This window comes from Myotis myotis, unplaced genomic scaffold (assembly GCF_014108235.1).
Source record: "Myotis myotis isolate mMyoMyo1 unplaced genomic scaffold, mMyoMyo1.p scaffold_m19_p_3, whole genome shotgun sequence".
NCBI lineage: Eukaryota > Metazoa > Chordata > Mammalia > Chiroptera > Vespertilionidae > Myotis > Myotis myotis.
In genome coordinates this window covers 117,023,491-117,043,925 of record NW_023416335.1, presented here as the reverse complement: position 1 = coordinate 117,043,925, position 20,435 = coordinate 117,023,491, and the positions used below count along the sequence as shown (strand labels likewise).

General features: G+C 38.2%; 1 protein-coding gene across 1 annotated transcript in view; it reads left to right on the top strand.

Moving 5' to 3' along the window:
• ATP8A2 (ATPase phospholipid transporting 8A2) overlaps nucleotides 1-20,435 on the top strand; it is a 701,182-nt gene that overhangs the window by 498,435 nt on the left and 182,312 nt on the right. Inside the window, exons 28-29 of the mRNA XM_036300527.1 lie at nucleotides 11,033-11,107; nucleotides 18,341-18,463. Of these exons, the coding sequence (XP_036156420.1) occupies nucleotides 11,033-11,107; nucleotides 18,341-18,463 (198 nt within the window). The remainder of the gene's footprint in view (nucleotides 1-11,032; nucleotides 11,108-18,340; nucleotides 18,464-20,435) is intronic.

Below are 20,435 nucleotides of genomic sequence, written 5' to 3'. Positions count from 1 at the left end.
AGGCAGGCCAGAGGTTAGGGGTGATCAGGTAGGCAGACAGCCCCTCGCAGAGCTGTCCCTTCCCCCCAGCAAGCAGTTAGGGATGATCAGGCAGGCAGGCAGAGTGGTTAGAGGCAATCAGGTAGGCAGGCCAGCTGTTAGGGATGATCAGGTAGGCAGACAGTCCCTCGCAGGGCTGGCCCTGCCCCCCAGCAAGCAGTTAGGGATGATCAGGCAGGCAGGCAGAGTGGTTAGAGGCAATCAGGTAGGCAGGCCAGCTGTTAGGGATGATCAGGTAGGCAGACAGTCCCTCGCAGGGCTGGCCCTGCCCCCCAGCAAGCAGTTAGGGATGATCAGGCAGGCAGGCAGAGGGGCTAGGGGCTATCAGTCAGGCAGGCAGGTGAGCGGTTAGGAGCCAGCCGTCCCAGACTGTGAGAGGGATGTCTGACTGCCGATCCCAATGGGATCAGGCCTAAACAGGCAGTCAGACATCTTCTGAGGGGTCCTGGATTGGAGAGGGTGAAGACCAGGCTGAGGGACCCCCCCCCCCCTTTACAAATTTCGTGCACCGGGCCTCTAGTTATAAATAATGCTGCAGTTAACATAGGAGTTCATATATTCATTGGAATTAATGCTTTGGGTTTATTTAGAAATATTCCCAGAAGTGGAATCACTGGGTCATAAGGCAGTTCCATTTTTAATTTTTTGAGGAAACTCCATAGTGCTTTCCACAGTGGCTGAACCAATTTACTTTCCCATCAACAGTGCAAGAGGGTTCTCTTTTCTCCACATCCTTATCAACACTTGTTGTTTATTGATTTATTGATGATAGCCATTCTGACAGATGTGAAGTGATATCTCATTGTGGTTTTAATTTTCATTTCTCTAATGATTAGCAACATTAAGCATCTTTTCATATATCTATTGGCTATCTGTATGTCCTCTTTGGAGAAGTATCTATTCAGATCCTTTGCCCATTTTTTAATTGCTTTGATTTTTTGGTGTTCAGTTTTATAAGTTCTTTATAAATTTTGGACATTAGCCCCTTTTCAGATATATCAGTGGTTAATATGTTTTTCCATTCAGTGGGTTGTCTTTTAATTTTGTTGATGTTTTCCTGTGCTGTGCAAAAACTTTTTAGCTTGATGTAGTCCCATTCATTTATTTTTTTTTCCTTTGTTTCCCTTGCCCGAGGCAATGTGTCAGAAAAAATAGTGCTGTGAGAAATGCCCAAGATTTTACTGCCTATGTTTTCTTCTAGAATTTTTATGGTTTTGAGTCTAATATTTAAGTCTTTAATCCATTTTGAGTTTATTCTTGTGCATGGTGTAAAAAGGTGTTCTAGTTTCACTTTTTGCATGTATCTGTCCTATTTTTCCAGCACCATTTATTGAATAGACTATCTTTAGCTATTGTATGTTTTTGCCTCCGTTGTCACATATTAATTGATATAAAGGCATTGGTTTATTTCTTATCTCTCTATTTTGTTTTATTGATCTACTAGAGGCCCGGTGCATGGATTCATGCACTGGTGGGGTCCCTTGGCCTGGCCTGCAGGGATTGGGCTGAAACCAGCTCTCTGACATCCCCCAAGGGGTCCCAGATTGCGAGAGAGTGCAGGCTAGGCCGAGGGACCCCACTTGTGCATGATAGGGGCCGGGAGGGACTCTGGGAGGGCTCCAGGGTATGTCCAGCCCATCTTGCCCAGTCCTGATCAGCCAGACCCCAGCAGCAAGCTAACCTACCAGTTGGATCATCTGCCCCCTGGCGGTCAGTGTGCATCATAGCAACTGGTTGAACTGTTGAATGGGACAATTAGCATATTAGGCTTTTATATATAGACTAGAGGCCCATTGCAGGAAGATTCCTGCAAGAATAGGGCTTCGCCCCTGCCTCTGCCGCCTCGGCTCCCTCCCATCTCCCACCACTGCCCGCCGCCTCCTCCACCCGCCTCCCGCCTCCACTGACTCCTGCCGCCCCCCATCTCCTGCCGTGCCCCAGCCACCTGCCGCAGCAAACTCCCCCCGCCTCCCGTCTCCCGCCGCACCCCGGCCGCCTGCCACCACGTCCTCCCTCCGCCTCCGCCTCCTCCCCCCGCCTCCTGCCACCCATCGCCTGCTGAGCCCTGGCTCCGCTCCTGCCTCCCGCCTCAGCCACCTTGCTTCCATTCCTGTCTCCGCTGCCTCTACTTTGCTCCCTTCTGCAGTGCTTGGCTTCCTTCTACATTTTCTTCAGTCTTCGCTCCCAACAGGTATATGTAAATTAACTGCCATCTTGGTTGGGTTAATTTGCATATAGTCGCTCTGATTGGCTGGTGGGTGTAGCAAAGGTACAGTCAATTAGCATATTTGTCTTTTATTAGTGTAGATATGTCTGTTTTTATGCCAGTACTAGGCTGTTTTGATTACTATGGCCTTGTAGTATAGTTTGACGTCAGGTATTGGGATTCCTCCAATGTTGTTTTTCTTTCTCAAGATTGCTGTGGCTATTTAGCATCTTTAGTAGTTCCATATAAATTTTTGGAATATTTGTTTTAGTTCTGTGAAATGCGCCATTGGTATCTTGATAGGAATTGCATTGACTCTATAGATTGCTTTGGGTAGTATGGACATTTTAATGATGTTAATTCTTTCTGTCCATGAACACAGTATATGCTTTCACTTATTTGTATCTTCTTCAATTTCTTTCTGCAGTGTTCTATAATTTTTTGAGTAAAGGTCTTTTACATCCTTAGTTAAATTTATTCCTAGACTTTTTTAAGCAATTGTGAATTAGGATAGTTTTCTTCATTTCTCTTTTTGATAGTGCATTATTGGCGTATAAAAATGCAACTGATTTCTGGATATTTATTTTGTATCCTGCTACTTTATTGAATTCACTTGTCAGTTCTAGTTGTTTTTTGATAAAATCTTTAGGGTTCTCTCTATGTCAGTGGTTCTCAACCTGTGGGTCGCAACCATCGGAAAACATATAATATATCAGATATTTACATTACGATTCATAACAGTAGCAAAATTACAGTTATGAAGTAGCAACGAAAATAATTTTATGGTGGGGGGTCACCACAACATGAGGAACTGTATTAAAGGGTCGCGGCATTAGGAAGGTTGAGAACCACTGCTCTGTGGTATCATGTCATCTGCTAACACATTGTTTGCGGGTAGGTTTTATCGCGCACTAACAGGTGGCGTGGGCCATTTTTGCTAAATTTTTGCGCAAATGGCAACGTTTAGTAAAATTACAATAACTTTAGTTTACGTATTTATACATTACTTGCATTCTACCGCTAGTCTATAAAAAACATATTAATACGTGTCCCGCGCTCTACTACCAGTCAACGTAAAATGTATAAGTAAAACGTATAAATACGTTTCCCGCATACAATGTGCTAATAGTGACATTTTTACTTCTGCCTTTCCAATATGGATGCCTTTTATTTCTTATTCGTGTCTGATTGCTGTGGCTAGGACTTCCAGTAATATGTTGAATAAGAGCAGTGAAAGTGAATATCCCTGTCTTTTTCCTGATCTTAAGGCAAATATTTGTAGCTTTTGCCCATTGAGTATGATGCTGGCTGTGGGTTTGTCATATATGGCCTTTATTACATCTCCACAGACTTTAGAAATGAAGACCTGCCCACACCATTTAATTTTGGCCACTCAGTCCCATAATTTATTGGACAAAAGATACTTAAAGGCGTTTTTAGGATATTTTGCTATTACTGTGATGATGATGATGATGATGATGATGATGATGAATTCTTATAATCTCTACTCCATAATGGCATCTCTGATTTCCCCCCTTGATTTTCTACCTACCTAAATATTGACTTGCCTGTTTATTTTGCCTTTTTTTTTTAATCAACCTATTACTATTTTTTGGCATACATTTCTTCATTTACATATATAGAGAATTACCATTGTAATATATAAGTCCTTACTATTTCATAGACTTGCTACATTTACTCCCTAATAAAGAACTTTAGGGTTTTTCTTCCCTATGCTTTTTTTGTTTGTTTTGTTTTCCGCCATTAACAATACTGCAAAATAAGATATGTTTTTATACAAAGGTGCTTTTAGTGATGAGAAATGAATTTTTAAAAATAGAATTTCTTAATGAGGTAGATGCTTTTTTGTTAATCTAACACATATTGCCAGATCAAATTCCAAAAATATTATAGTGTTTTGCTTTTTAAAGAGATATGGTTAATCCCAGCTAATCAGCTCAGACCTGATATGCAAATCAGTAGATCATAAAGTTATTGCTACTTTTTTAAGAACCCATATGGCTAACTTATTTAATTGCTCTCTGTAGGGTACTTTTCCACTTCAGTTCTCTACCATGGGTCTTGGACGACCAGGTCCTCCCATTCCCAAATGAAGAAACCATCTAAGTATGTCAGCTATTCCTTGAGAACCTGAGTGGTGGCAGAAACAGCCCACTGAGGTTGTACAATGGCGCTGAGACCTCTAGACAGGAGTCTGTGCAATTAGCCAAGACGGTTACTGCATTTTTGGCAGTGAGGCAGCAGTTAAAGCAAAGAAGGATTTTTTTCCAAGAAGGAAAAGCTATTTAATAAGTTTGGGTCAGTTTGCTCATAACAGCACTACATTTGAGGACCAAAAACCCCAGGAGCTTGGCAAGCCATCAGTGCTTGGCAGGTCTTCCCACCAGCTCACCAAGTCTGAGGCCGTCCAGGCAGGACCTAGCTCTCTCAGCTTTGACTGTATTCATTTAATAGCATTCCTAGTTAACAAGAAAGTAAAGGCAGAGGAATCTTTTCCCCCATTAATCCAGAAAAATAAAATTTAGTGGCTATAAACAAGCTACGGGCCCAGTAACTGCACATCAGAAGGGGGACAGGCCATCTGCTTGCATTAAGGGTTGTGTTTGGTGCAGCTTGGAAATTGTGCTCCACCCAAATGACATTAATGTTTAGGAATTGGGCTTTCTTTTTTGTATATGAATTAACATTTGTATATAACTAACCAGTGTGAAAGTCTGATTTCATAGTGTGTCAGGGAGCCATTGTGTACCTGTCTCATGAATATATAAAATAAAAACTAAGTACTTTCATGTAAATATTTAAAAATACAGTGTGTTCTCATACTTTTTCCATTTCACCTATGGAAATCTTGCCAAAACAAAATCAAGTTTGAGTGTTTAGATTATAATGTAAGAAAAAACCAGCTCATGGATTTTGAAATGAGGGAATGGGTTTTTTGTTTGTTTGTTTTGTTTATTTTGGTTTTAATTTTTGTCTTTATTACATAAATATTTACAATGAAATAAACTGGTCTGATGATCTAATGATGGATTATTTGAATGAAGATTGAAATGGAACTGGAAATGTTGAGGATGAGCTTGTATATACTTTCCAAAATGCTGCAGCACCTGCAACTGATAAAAATTAGTACAAACATATCAAAAATGTTTGAAGAAACGTGGCCAAGCCAGTGCCATCTTGGACAGAATCAAAACATTGGCTGCTTATAGGAAATATTCCAACATTCAGCTAATCAAGAATGTTAATCTGAAATTTTTTCATGGTTCAGAATGGCTTGGAGCAAAGGTTAATGCTGAGAAAGAGATGCTTGATTTCTTAGGGTTTTCCCCTTATCATATATTTTCAACAACTGGAGTGTTTTAGTTATGCAAAACATGCTCTGTATTTAAAGTAATTTCTCATTACTAATTTATAAATATATATTTCTGTCTCGGGAATATAAATATGTGAAGTTTTGGATACACATTCAGTGCTCCTATGGCCTCTAAAGAGTAGGGCCTTTGGTTCTATGTGTGAGACCAGGCTAGAGGGGAGTTCATAAAAAAGAAACAAAACGTTCTAAACCCACACATAATCATGGCTTCATGCAACCTGTCACATGTCATTATTTTGCTTGTAAAAAACATCTGTTACAACAAGATTTCTAATAAATTTATTTCTTTCATCCAGAGTTTCTTCAGAGTTGGCATTTTGGACCAGCTAGTTCTTTGTTGTAAGGGGCTGTCCTGGGCATTGTAGGTTAGTTAGCAGAACAGTTGGCCTCTACCCACTAAATGCCAATACACCCTCAGAAATGTGTCTGGGCATTGTCAAGTGTCTCCCTAAAGCAAAATTAACTCTAGTTGAGAATTACTGCTTGAAATAGTTATATCAATAAAACATGAACATGTTTTAAAAGTTCAGAACAGTACAAGAAGTATAAGAGAGTCTCCATCCTACCGCCTAGAGAACACTTCTGCTATCTAAAGGCAACGAATAGTAACAATTTCTTATATCTTCCAAAAAGTTAGCATGTATATGAGCATATCATCTATTCTGTACAATCATGACTATTCAACATATACCTTGATATTTTTCATTTTAATAATATATCTGTGAGATTTTTTATGTTATAGCACTTAACAGATTTATAATAGTCTTTCTAATGTCTGCATAGTGTTTATTGTTATGGATGAGCTATAATTCATTTAACCAGCTATCAGTGTAAATATAGGTTCTAATTTTTTATCTTTCCAATAATGCTATATAAACACCCTTGTATTTTCATATTGAATATTATGTAATTATAACTATAAGATACAATTTAGTGTATGTTCCTAAAAGTAGAATCGTTGGGTCAAAGGAAAAGTACATTAAACATATTTGTAAACAATGACTGAATATGAGAGTAACCATTCCCTCAGGTTACCAAACTTTCAAATCTTTGTTCATCTAAAAAAAAATGTTATCAGTGTATGTGTCTGTGTGTGTGTACGCACACGTGTATGTATTTTTCAAGAAAAGTGAAATTTTCTATATTTATAATTTTTTTCCTGTGATCACACTGCGTATGTTCTTTGCCTGTTTCCCTAATAGTTTGTCAGCAGTTTTCTTTCTCATTTGTAAGAACTCTTTATATAAGAAATTTAGGCCTTTGTCTTCATAGATGTTATAGATGTTTGCACTATTTATTAATTTGTTCTCAACTTTACTTTTATTCTCTCAGCAATGAACTGGTTCAAATGACTCCTCTTTTGTACAATTTCTGAGTTCCATGTCTATAGAGAGTCAACTTCATATATAAAAAACTTTTTTTAATGTTTCTTCCTAATGCTTTGAATTTTGTTTTGTATTTAAATATTCAAGCCATCTGTAATTAATTTGAATATATGAAGTGAGACCAAAATACTACATAAATTTCTATAAATACTATGATAATCTATTATATAATAAAGGGCATTTCAAACAAGTAAGATAAAGATAGCTTATTAACCAAATGCTATTGACATAATTGCCTCATATTTGGGTACAAAATATAAAGCTGGATCCATAGTTGGTACTTGCAAGGAATCAATAGAAGGCCATAGTAGTTTAGTGAAGGAGAAGCAGTGTTTTCAGAACAATAGGTGACAACCTCATCTATTGGGCTTTGTTAATTCAGGGTTATGGATTTGATCTTATTCAAATAGTGTTTCTTTTTCATGTTTGTTGGACATATTTCTTTTGTACATAGCATATATTTTGGGTTTTATTTTATATCAATGGAACATTTAAAAGTTTTTTGTATTATTAATATAATGAACATATTTGTATCATCACATTTTATGTAATATTTTCAGTTTTTACTATTTCCTTAATTTCTGTATTTTGCTAAAATTTTTGTCATGTTTTATTTCCCTAAGGAGTTGTAAACATCAACTATTGGCTTCTGGTATTATGTACTGCTAGAGAGAAAGATGAAGCCAACTTGCTTTTGCAGGTTAATTGCTTTCTTGCCTGATTATATTAAAGATTTGCTCTGGCTGGGTGACTTAATTGATTGGAGCATTGTCCCATAAATGAAAAGGTTCTGGTTCCATCCCCTGTCAGGACATGTACAACCAATCAATGTTTCTCTCTCACATTGGCCTCTCTTTCTCTCTTTCTCTCTCTCTCTCTCTCTCTCTCTCTCTCTCTCTCTCTCTCTCTCAAAATTAATGAAAACATATTCTTGGGTGAGGATTATAAGAAAGATTTGATCTTATAGAATTTTAAAACTCATGAATTTACTTATCAGGATATGTGTGGGTATTGATCTTTCTACTAGTGTATCTGTTGTTTTGTTTCCTGGGGACAAAGGTATCCTCTTTGTTGGCTGATTAAGGTTTTAGAATATTTCAGAAAACTTTCTTCTGCTATATCTTTGAACATTTTTTCTATTCTACTTGTTCTGTTGTGTTGTGTGTGTGTGTGTGTGTGTGTGTGTGTGTGTTTAAGGTACACCTTTTTGGAATTTTTAAAAATTATCTTTGAAAGGTTATCAGTTTCTCTTAAAATCAGTGTTAACCTTTGTCCTTTGGCCAGCACTTGTTTTCACAAGCCTACTCTATCCTGACTGTGAATCCCTGATTGTGGATTCATCAGTATCAATTCTGGGTTTTATTTTCCTTCATGTAGCTTGAATCTTTTCTTATTTGTTTCCTTCTTTGATATCTTACATATCTAATTTTAGCTCTTATTTAAATGAAAACACATACTTTTTTTAAAGCTCTCAAAGGATCACCAAGAGCATTCAAAATTTTATTCTGCCTAGTGATCTGGTTTTTCTGTAGAGATTGTTTCATATGATTTCTGTCACAGTGTTGTTTTTTTCTTTATTATTTTTGTTGATGTCTAAGAAAGATGGCTTCAAATTTGTCTCAGAACTTTTTTTTTTTTTATCAATTTTTTGTCTCTTCCATGCTGGTCACCCATCACTTTTCTGTAGTAAGCACTTCTTTCACCATTTCTTCTCCTTGAGTGAGTCAGAAGCCTGTATGCCTGACAGTGATTTTCTGTATATTATGGGGTTTTTGTTACATGATTTTACATTTATTTCTTTTCAGATGTCTGCCAAGTGTCTGCTAAATTGATTACCATCTATACTCCCTACTCTACCCTGCCATTCTCCTCACTTGCTTCTTGGGTGGAGGAAAAGAGAAAAGGCCTACAGTGTCCTTTAACTTCAATTTGCCTGCTGTATTCAATCAGTCCAGGAGCTACAGCCATGACTTGTCCCTACCTCTAGATTCATCCTCTAAATAAGAATTGGTTCCACTATTTCTTGGGTTGTTTCATGCATTTCTTCGAAATCTTTTTGCTTTGTAGGTTTTGTCTACTATTGGCATGCTCCCTTTATCTTGTCAAGCTAGTTTCTATTCTATGTAATTTGTAGTTTTAATTAAGGCTCTCTCATAGTGTCATTAAAAGCATTTATTTCTTTTCTATTTTCAATTATTTTTGCTAATTTCAATTGCTATTAGGGAGGGGAGTGCAGTAGAAATATCACTACTCTACCTTCAACAAATGACAATAAAATTAATTGAATTAAGCAGTAAAATAGTGTTTACTAAATATTTATCAATGTTTGCTCAGTTGTTTGAATAAGAGACTTTAGATGTACAGCACAATCTTGGAAAATTAGTTAAAACCCTTGAAACAATTTACAAATTTTTTTGAATCAGGTATGGATCCAGTCTCCATTGCACTGAAAGTTTGGTTGAAGGATTATTTGCCAAGGCCTCTAGTGGTAGGGTGGCAGTGTGATTGAAACGTCATTTTAGGAAGAGCTAATATTAGAATAGGTGTTGTAAAATATTTTGAGTACAGAGCACAACACAAACTTCTGAATTCTTAGTTCTCCACTAGTATGTCTTCACTGAGAATAGCCAGGCCTCATGGGGACCTCTTGGGAGATAGTTTGTGGAAGGATTTTTAAAAAGCAGCAAGCTTATTTAGATTTCGGAGGGATCCCTAATAGTTGGGTTTTTTGTTGTTGTTTTGTTTTGTTTTGTTTTTAACTAGGAAATGAGATGATGAGAGCTGTGCCTAAGAAAACTTCATCTGGCAATTGAATTGAGATATTTATTTGATCCCACTGGAACTCAGTGAGTCCCTATTTGCACCAAGTATCATATCCTGTGTACAGTTGCACAGGATAGGGAATAATTCCTATCTCAAGAAACTTAGTCTGGTGGAGTTAAGAAACTGATGTTGAAAATTCTGATTCAGTAGCAGAGTTTATCTCAACCCAGATTATTGTGGGGCAGCTGTTCTGTGTTGCAAGTGTTCCACCATGGTAAGATTCAGTCTGTCACAGTTTTACACCACTGAAATCTGTGATTCTGAGATTAGCATGAAATACTTTAAGGTCTAACCAAAATCCTTGGAGTCCTGTTGTAGCATATCAATTTAGCTGAATTTTAAATAGCAGCAGTTTGTATTTCCTATTTCTGTATTCACTCCCTTCTAAGTCAGGTTCCTGTTCTTCAACCTGATGGCTTGCCCTGTTCTACTCCACTCTTACCACCTCCACGTCTTCTCCGAATTACTACACCCGAGCAATCATCCCTTCTCTCAAATAGTTTTATTTACTTGTCATGCATGTCCCTGGCACTTCGCTCTGTAGTAGCTTTTATGTCAGTCTTGCCTAATCAATTAGAATTATAGACTACTTGAAGACTTGAATAATCATCCCCATTTTATTTATTTATACAACCCATGTTGCTCCAAAACATGATTTAAGCATGTTTCCTCCATACATCATGCTTTCACCTTTGCTACAGCGGTGGACATTCGATTATGGAGGGTCAGCATTTTATGAGCTAAAACCACATGTGACCAGCAGAGGAATTCTTGTTGTTTTTCATTTAATTTTTTATCTATTTGAAAGTCCTACAAAGATAAATTATATTTATCCAATCAACTTTATCGGGAAAAGGAAAGTGAAGTTGACTCTTCCAGTCAGTGAAAAAGTGTTGACACAAAACATACTAGTTATAAATTAAACATCAATTGCTTTTCTATTAATATGTGCATATTATCACTTGAAATCATTGTATGCCTTCAATATAAATTTTCCTTAAAATACTGGTATTTGTTATATTGGGAATTTATATTTTATGAAAGAACAACTGCTACGGTCCTGTGGCTTTTTATCCCACAGCAGCTGTGTCCAGCTGGTGGTCCACATTCCCGCTACTTCTTCAGTGAATGGAAACATTTAGGTCAATATTGATATAAAACTTCATGAACTTTCTTCTCTTTCAGCTTTGGTTCGCCTTTGTAAATGGATTTTCTGGGCAGATTTTATTTGAACGTTGGTGCATCGGCTTGTACAATGTGGTAAGCATTCTCCATCTCTGTCTGATAGCACACACAACTTCAGTGACATTCCTTTACTGTTTATGTCTGGGAAGTGTATCTAAGTCCATCATCTGTATACATAGCAGGCAGCACAAATACATCTTTAAGGCCTTTTGTTGCTGCGACACATCCTGCAGAAGCCCAAACTCTCCACACATGGTTTCAATCATAGCAGATCATTCTTGAATAACCCCATGAAATTATTAACCCATATATCTTGATAATGGACCCTTGTTACCTCCTTACTGAATGCCTGTGCAACATTTTCTAGTTTTTAGCTTGAGAAAATTTCTGAACTATATCTAAACTCATTCCACTTTGTGATTTTATTTCTGAATTCTTAAACATAGATATATGAGCATACAGGATGTGATCTAGTGTTCTTTTTGTCCTTCTTAAAAGTATCTGTCCTGTGGAAAGATGTTTGCTTTCACAGTTAGTGCTAAAATAATGAATTCTGATTTCCACCTCCTGTGGTGAATGGTAATCAGTTTATTTGGTGTTTGTTAATGATCTTCAAGTTCTTTTTATATTACTTGACTATACTGAGTGCAAAAGCTGTAAATAAATATAAACTACAAGCTTAAATGACTAAGTAGCTACTTAGCTTTGTGTGTTACTGGCAGGGGAAGCTGAGGGGCTTGTACTAAGTGCTTTAGACACCCCAGTGTGGCAGGTTTTTTGAGTTGCACTTTCACACTTGTTTTGGACCTTAACTCTGACATTCTCTGCTTCATCATAGATAGGTATAAATGGAAGTTACCAGACATAAATAATAAACAATAATATATATTATTGTACTATAAATGTTTACAGCTTGAATATACATTTGTGGCTGGATATTCAAGGCGTCCATATATTTAACCCTCCTTCTTTCCTTCCTCCCTTCCTTCCTTTCTTCCTTTTTCTTTCTTTCTTTTTTTTTTTTTTTTTTTTTGAGTAGCCACTATATTAGGTGCTAGGTATAGAATACTACATACAGCAGGTTGCCTCAGTCCTGTGCAGTTTAAAGACTAAGAGAGTCAGATATGTAGACTACGATGATAGTGAGAGTGAGTTTGGATCTTGAGTAAACACAGCATTGGTCAGTACTGTGTTACTCACCACAGAGTGCACTAACAAGTTTGTTGCTAATACTTACACCCAAAAATACAAAGGTGACAGGTGGTGAGAGCAGGGCTGAGTTGATGTTCATTTATCACTGTACTAGAAAAGCTACTCCAACCACCTACCACATGGATAGGGACTCAAGCACCTCCCCTTGGACAGATTGTTAACTTTGCAGGATTTAAAACTGTTTTGAGCAGGTTAAAATTATGCGACCATTTAGGGGGAAATATGCTGACTGCTCCATAATGATTTAGTGCTGCAAAGGGCCAAACCCATGCCCACATATGTATTTAGAAACAAGAGGCTGAGACCTGGGAGACTGTGATTTAGAGCTAAAGCCAAAACTGGAATACACATCACCTGGTTAAATGACAAATGGAGTTTAGCCCTATTTTCATGCTCAGGATATAAGAGCTGGATTATTTTTTAGTTCCATTCAGTCCTGGGAAATTCAAATTAATTAAAAAACTTAAATAGTGAGCCTAATCTTCATAAGATGCTAATGGGCTGGCTATCAGATAGCATTGGCCGAAATATGGTCCACAGACCACTTGCATGAGAATAACTAGGATTTGTTTAAAGATGCTGATTCCTGATCTCCGACCCAACCTAACAGAGTTTCTCAGAGATACTGAATTTTAAACGAATTTTTCTAGTGATGCTTATGCACATTAACCCTTAGAGTGCTGGGGAGCGCAGTCGCGCTCCTCCTGTCTTTTGCCAAAAGTGCCGGGGGCGCTTTAATTTTATTTTAACATTATGTTTTGTTCAAAATTTTTTTCTACTAGTATTTTATAATACAATCAGCAAACAATGTATGTCAAAGATGAAAACAAATGTAGTAAAGGTTTCTTTAAGTTTTTGAATATGTAACTTCATTTACTTGCGATTCATAATTTTTTTCCTAAACTGCTGTAAAATCAGCAAAATTGCCTTGGCAATTTTAGCATAGTTCCTAGGATATTGGTTGGCACTCAAAGGGTTAAAAACTCACAAAGATCTTTGATCAGTAGGGCTGGGAATATTTTTTATCTACATTGGTTCTCCAGTCTATAGCGAAGAGAATATTGCAGCAGAGAAAGAAATTTCAAGGTTAAATGGCCCTAAGTTTCTATGGCGTACACAGTACAATTGTTGGAGAGGTGGCAGAGAGTGGGGAGGGACCTGAATGTCTAGGATCTGTGAAGTGGGATCAGAAGGGAAGGTCATTGATCTTCAGATTCAGTCATGGTGAAAGGACCAAAGCTTTTGAGAACATGGAGGTTTGCCCACAGGCACATGTGCACACGCTCCTGTGAACACATTTATTTCTGAAGCAGTTGAATGTAAATTAAGACATTATGCCCCTTATTACTTAATACTTTATTGCATACTTGCTAAGATAATTCTCTTAGATAACTGCAGTGTAATAACAAAAATCTAAAAATTCAACAAGGATACAGTACTCTTATCTAATCCACATTAGTCCATGTTTCAATTTTACTATCATTATTTCAATAATATACTATTTGGAAATTTTTTTCTACTCCAGAATCACTCCTCAAAAACCCAGTGCAAGACAGTTTGTGACATGTATGGCATTTGCTGGTGACTCCTCTTCTGCACTGGGTTCTTCTTTCCATTTTCTTTAAGCAGCACTTATGCTTTTTTTCTTCTTTTTGTCCCAAAGGCAGCTAAAGTAGCACATCACTGCTTCTCAGTTTAACTCTTATAGCAGATGAAACAGCAGTAAACTGACTTAAACACTTACATCTCTCCAAATAATGAATGAATGCTGTCCCATTGGACTTTCATTATTATTCTAGTATCTCAAATTTCTACAGCATTTTATTTTATGGATAGAATAAGAGTACAGAGGCTAGCAGTGACAAAAACTAGCATTATCAGATGGATTTTGGATACATTTTATTGATTTTTTTTTAGTGAAGCAATAACTTTGTTTTTAAACTGTTTCAGAAAATTTATACTATTTAATTTTATCAAGACAGCATAACTTAAAGTAAACTATAGTACTTACTTGCCAGTGTCACTTAAAAACATAAATACAAAAATTCTAAGTAAAACATCAGCAAATAGAGTTCAAGAGTGTATTAAAAAAAATAAAATATTGCCGAAACCGGTTTGGCTCAGTGGATAGAGCGTCGGCCTGCAGACTGAAAGGTCCCAGGTTCGATTCTGGTCAAGGGCATGTACCTGGGTTGCGGGCACATCCCCAGTAGGAGATGTGCAGGAGGCAGCTGATCGATGTTTCTCTCTCATCGATGTTTCTAACTCTCTATCTCTCTCCCTTCCTCTCTGTAAAAAATCAATAAAATATATTAAAAAATAAAATAAAATATTTGACCAAGTAAAGTTGAAATAAATTTTACAGGGAGTTCAAAATAAATTTAAAAATTCTAAATATCATTGTATCAACCACAAAAGAAAACAGAAAAACATGATGAAAAGTATTTGAGGCAATTCAGCTGCCATTCCCAAATAAGAACTGTAAGCAAAATAGGAAAGAAAGAAAGAATCCAAATAACATAATGCAGATTCTTTATAAGACATGTTGTCATAAATGGTAAAATTCTAAAACTGTGTCATCCTATATAATAAAAGCCTAATATGCAAATTGCCCAATCTGTAGAACAACCAGTTGCTATGTCGTGCACTGACCACCAGAGGGCAAACACTAAATTCGGGAGCTGCCCGCAGGCCTCAGGCCAGCCAAGGTGGGTGCCAGCGGGAACCCCCCCCCCCCCCCCGATCGCCCTGTTAGTCACCCCACAGATTGGCCCTGATCGCCAGCCCAGCCTAGGGACCCTACCTGTGCACAAATTTCATGCACCGGGCCTCTAGTTTTAAATAAGAAATTAAGGACACCCTACCATTGTGGCTCAGTGGTTGAGTATTGACCCATGAATCAAGAGGTCACAGTTGAATTCCCGGTCAGGGCACATGCCCAGGTTGCGGGCTCTATCCTCAGTAGGGAGCATGCATGTCCAAAAAGGGCAATGAAAAGGGTAAATGTATCTTTGCTAAACATTAGACTATTCTATAAAGCCACTGTAAGCAAATCTATGTGATATTAACATAGAACTAGACAAATAAGCCAGAGAATCTAGAATAAGATTCCAGTTTTAAATCCTAGGTCTATCATATGTGAGAATTTAATAAATGTCAAAGATGGTATTTCAGTTTAGTAGAAAGTTTGGATTAATTAGTTGTGTTGTCACAACTGATTCTTTATTTGGAAAAAAAATAAAATTGGACCCCAATCTTAAACCACATAGTCAATAAATTCCAGATATATTAAAACTTAAGCCGAAACCGGTTTGGCTCAGTGGATGGAGCGTCGGCCTGCGGACTGGAAGGTCCCGGGTTCGATTCCGGTCAGGGGCGTGTACCTGGGTTGCGGGCATATCCCCAGTAGGAGATGTGCAGGAGGCAGCTGATCAATGTTCCTCTCTCATCGATGTTTCTAACTCTCTATCTCTCTCCCTTCCTCTCTGTAAAAAATCAATAAAATATAAAAAAAAACAAAAACTTAAATGTGAAAAATAAAACTGTAAGAATTCTAAAGAAACTCCTGAAAACTTCATAACCACAATTGGACACTCAGAAGCTATTCTTAACCATATAAAAATTAAAAGCTTTTATATAGCAAAAGAAACCATAAAGAAATCCAGTAGACAAAGATTGCATTTGGATGAAATTTTATTACATGAAGACAGAGTTGATATCTATTATATGCAAAGAACTCTTAGAAAAGGTGATAAAACATGCATGGAAAAAGTACAAAGGACTTAACTAGACGTTTTCAAATCCAAATGTTCAACAAATATATGGAAACGTGATCAAAATCACTGGTAGTTGGGGAAATGTAAATTTTTTTAAAGAAAGAGTTAATATCTTTAATTTTTTCAGACTAGAGAATATTCAGTATAACATAACACCCATTACTGATAAGAAAGCAGAGGAAAGATTACCTTGTCCTTTGGGAAGAAAAAAGAAAATGATTAGAACCTTTTAAGAAAGCAATCAAACAGAATCTGGTAAAATTTAAAATACTCATAACTTTTTCCCAAGCAACCCTACTTTAGGGAATCCATCCTATAGAAATAAAATACAAAGTATAAATGGTATAATATATTATAGATGTTTATTACATAATGTTTGTGAGAACAAAGACCTAGAAACAAAAATGAGTGCACCGTTGAAAAAGTATGGTACATCTATGCTATGAATTATTATGTGAGCAGGAAAATGCTGCATTAGTGTCAGACCCAGGGGACTCGGAGGGCTTCCCATGATGTATTGTTTAGTGAGAAAAATGTTATGAAGAAAAATGTGAATGTCTTATTTCTGTAAAACAAATAATGATCCCTCAACAGTATATATGTGTGCGGGGCATGCTGTAAGCAGGGTAAAAAATCTCAGAGGGCCTCCTAGGTTGGTAGCCTTGTGGTGAAGGGTGGGGACTGAAGAGAGTAGAAGGAGAAAGTCAAGTGGAAAGGGAGAAGAAAAAAATAAGATGGCAGCAATTGACGGTGTACACTGTATGCACCACAGTAAGGACAGTTTATGTGCTAAGAGTATGCAGAGCTTCTGAGATGTCTGTTTCCAGCACCTTCTTCTACACATTAAACAGATAACGTCTGTTATTGTGAGGGAAGTGAGGGCAACTACTCTTGGTGTTTTTCTCCTTGAAATCTGTAGCGCACTGAAATCCCAGGGCTGCTTTCCTGTCTGCTCCAGGTGAGGGAGGGAGCCTGCAAGTTGTGTTGGCCTTCCTCCACCACACTGCCGATGGCTCTCTCCCAGCAGACTGGGAAAAGCTTGTTTCTCAGGCTCCCCATAACTGAGGTGCATTCAGAGTTCTCTCAGAGACACACATATAGTTCCCATGGGCTTGAGGGCTTGCCAGGTTTGTGGGTGTGGATTTGCTCAATGCTGATGCTAAGCAGTGAGTGACCCAGACAGTCTCTGTGACCCGTGTGCCCGGAACCACAGAGGAAAATGACCCATAGGGCTACCGCACCTCCCAGACTGAAATGACGTATTTATTCCAACCTCTTCTTCAGCATCTGGCTTTCTCTTTCTGAAACACAAACACAAGTATGTCACTCCCCTCTAGAGGACTACAGGTAAAAGTAAAGTCTAGGAAGCACTACCTCCCCCAAAACTCATTGTCGCAGGAGATAGTTCTGTCACCTTCCCAGCCTTGTCTTGCACTGAGTCCTCAGCCAGCCACCATCCTGGATGTCTTAGATGTTCCCCCAGCCCCGCCCCTACCCAAATGTGCCAGGTGCATTACTGCCCCCAGGCTTTGTGAGGGGTGTAGTTCTATGGGAGTGCTTCCCTCTGCTCCCCTCTCATGCACATCCCTTACCATCCTGCCCAATTCTACAGGTACAATGCCTTACAGTTCAGATGCTCTTTGGTCCAAGAATGTTTTCTTGACTCCCTCTTCTCCTTCCACACTCTTCCCATGAGTAATTTTGCAGAGCACTGTGTTTTATATGTTTGTTTATTTGCCTGTTGTTGGCTATCCCGTCCCACCTCTGCAGTAGACCGAGTTCTTGGAGGTCAGGGACCTGCTTCTTCTCCTTTTTTCCCTTCTGTTTTTCTATCTCTGTATTTCTGGGGTTTATCACAGTATCTGGCCCATAATTCACTCCCAATAAATGTCTGCCAAATGAATAATGAAGTACATCATGCTTCCTGAAACTTGATCATAAAATCAGGATGGGGGGTTGTAAAATTGTGCCTCTGCCAACACTAACAGAAGACACAATACTTCACAAAGCTAAGGAGGGTGTAATTCTAAATCACCACTCATCTTACAAAAAAGGTAGCTGTTCATTTAACCAGCTTTCTTGGCTAATCAAATGTTTGTGATGTTGTTTTTAGTGTTCTGTATATTTATTTTATGCTGATTAAACAATAGTTGAAAATGGTCTTTCATTTATTTTCTTTGGATGGTGTCTTCAGAGTTGTGAATCACTGATGCTCAGGTTTGGACTTGCCTGAGAGTTAAGTCATCATTCCATGGAACTGAAACACTTGAGCTGTGTGAGTGGAAAGGTCTCTTTTAATGGCTCCTTGTTCTCCACACAGATTTTCACCGCATTACCACCCTTCACTCTGGGAATCTTTGAGAGGTCTTGCACTCAGGAGAGCATGCTCAGGTTTCCACAGCTCTACAAAATTACCCAGAATGCTGAAGGCTTCAACACAAAGGTAAACAGAATGTTATCACAGAATCATTACCTGAAAAAGGAGTCAGCACTGCTTTTTGTCTTCCTGCTCTAGTTATAAGCTTGCGAGATCACTGAAGCTTCAGAGAGAATATTGTTTTAAATATTGATTTTTAGAGAGAAAAAAAGGGAGAGAGAGAGATAGAAACATCAATGGGCAAGAATCAACATCGATCCACTGCCTCCTGCACACCCCCTACTAGGGATTGAGCCTGCAATCCAGGTATGTGCCCTGATTGGAAACCAGTGATCTCTTGGTTCAAAGGCCAACACTCAACCACTGAGCCACACCTGCCTGGTGAGAGAATATTTTTTTAATTGATTTATTTCATTTTTTCCATCACCTTTTATGTCCTTCTATGTCCTCTTCCACCTCCAACTCTCCCTGCCCCACCATCACCACACTGTTGTCCATATCCATGAGCTCTAGAGAGAATAGTTAAATGAGGTAAGACCAGGGCCCTCTTCTAACATAGCAAGCCCAGTGAATTTGAGATGCCAAATCAGAAAGGAAGTTGCCATGTGACACCTGGTGCTCCTTTTGGTTCTTTGTCAACTCCTTCCTTCTTCTCCACATGTGCCTCAGGCATCAATGTGGCCAGGAGCACCCATGGCCCCAGTTCCTTTAGGATCAGCCATCAGACATGCCCCTCCCCTTTCATAAAGTCCTGCACTTAGGAGGCTGGAGCATTTTTACCACCATTGCTTGTTTTATCATTTAAAAGAAAATATCACTTTAGTTAGTGAATAAAATTGTCCAGAGGTGGACACAGAAGTTCAGTCAGTCATGGGTTGTTGTTTTTTTTTTCAGGATGGAGAATCAGAAAAGAAAAAACATTAGACAAGAAGGTTCAGGCGATCTTGACAAGAGTCAAGCAGGCGCTGGGTTAGGTGTCACAGAGACTCTGCAGTCATGATTGCTGAGGGGGTCTCACTCGACTGCCAGTCACAGCTGAGAGTGACAGAGCAGTTGCTTCCACCGGCCAGAAGGAAAGAATGTGCCTGGCTTGGCGGAAGAGGCAAAGCTGTGAATGCGCCTGCATTGCCTCATTTCTGGTGGGTTTTGTGCAGGAGGGGATTAGGAAGTTCATACAGAGGTCCACTGCCCTGGTCAATTACAGTACTGGATTCTGGTTGTGTACATGATTTTTTTGGTAGCCACTGGAGTCTTAGTAAGGAAGACATACAAAATTCTCAAAAAGAGAACAATGTCTGAAGACTTCACTTTAAGCCAGGTATTACTGACAGCCTTCCTTCAGCGCTGCCTTATTTTGGAGCATGCCTGAGACCGGGAAAAATAAAAGGAATTCTATTAGTTCTGGTATGTTTCATACAGAGGAGACTTGGATGACTGTGTCAATCCTTGTTTCTGTGATTCTATCAATGGGAAATATCTATCAATGGCCTATTTGTTCTGCATTATTTACATAAATCAAATCTGTTTTTTACAGAGTTTGAATTCAAAGGCTGTGTAAGGTGCAAAATAAGTAGGGAATGGGCCCTTAAAGGTAACAGAGCTGAGAAGGATCTGAGACTTACTTGCAGGCACCTTGAAGATCTGAGGAGTGGGGGGAGTAGAGTATAGAAGTGAGGGGAAAAGGAAACATTTAAAATGGGAAAATCTCTTTGTCTAATAATTTTTCATTATTTTATGTTGTCCTACCTAGGATTAAACTGTCTGACAATTCCCATATCTATCTGTAAATTTTTAAGAAAATTTAATCTGGCTTTAGTAGTTCTATCATCTCCATGGTTAAACAGATGATTAATGTATTTATGAAACTGTAATTTAGAAGAAAATAAATTTTGCATTCTTTTATTTGACCTTACAAGTGTTAAGGTAAAGAGAATTTTTAAATGTGCATGATATTAACCAAAATTCTAAAAATTAAAAAGTTGAATGAAGAGATTTAAAGGAGTAAAACAAAAGAGAATGCTGTGTAAGAATTATATTT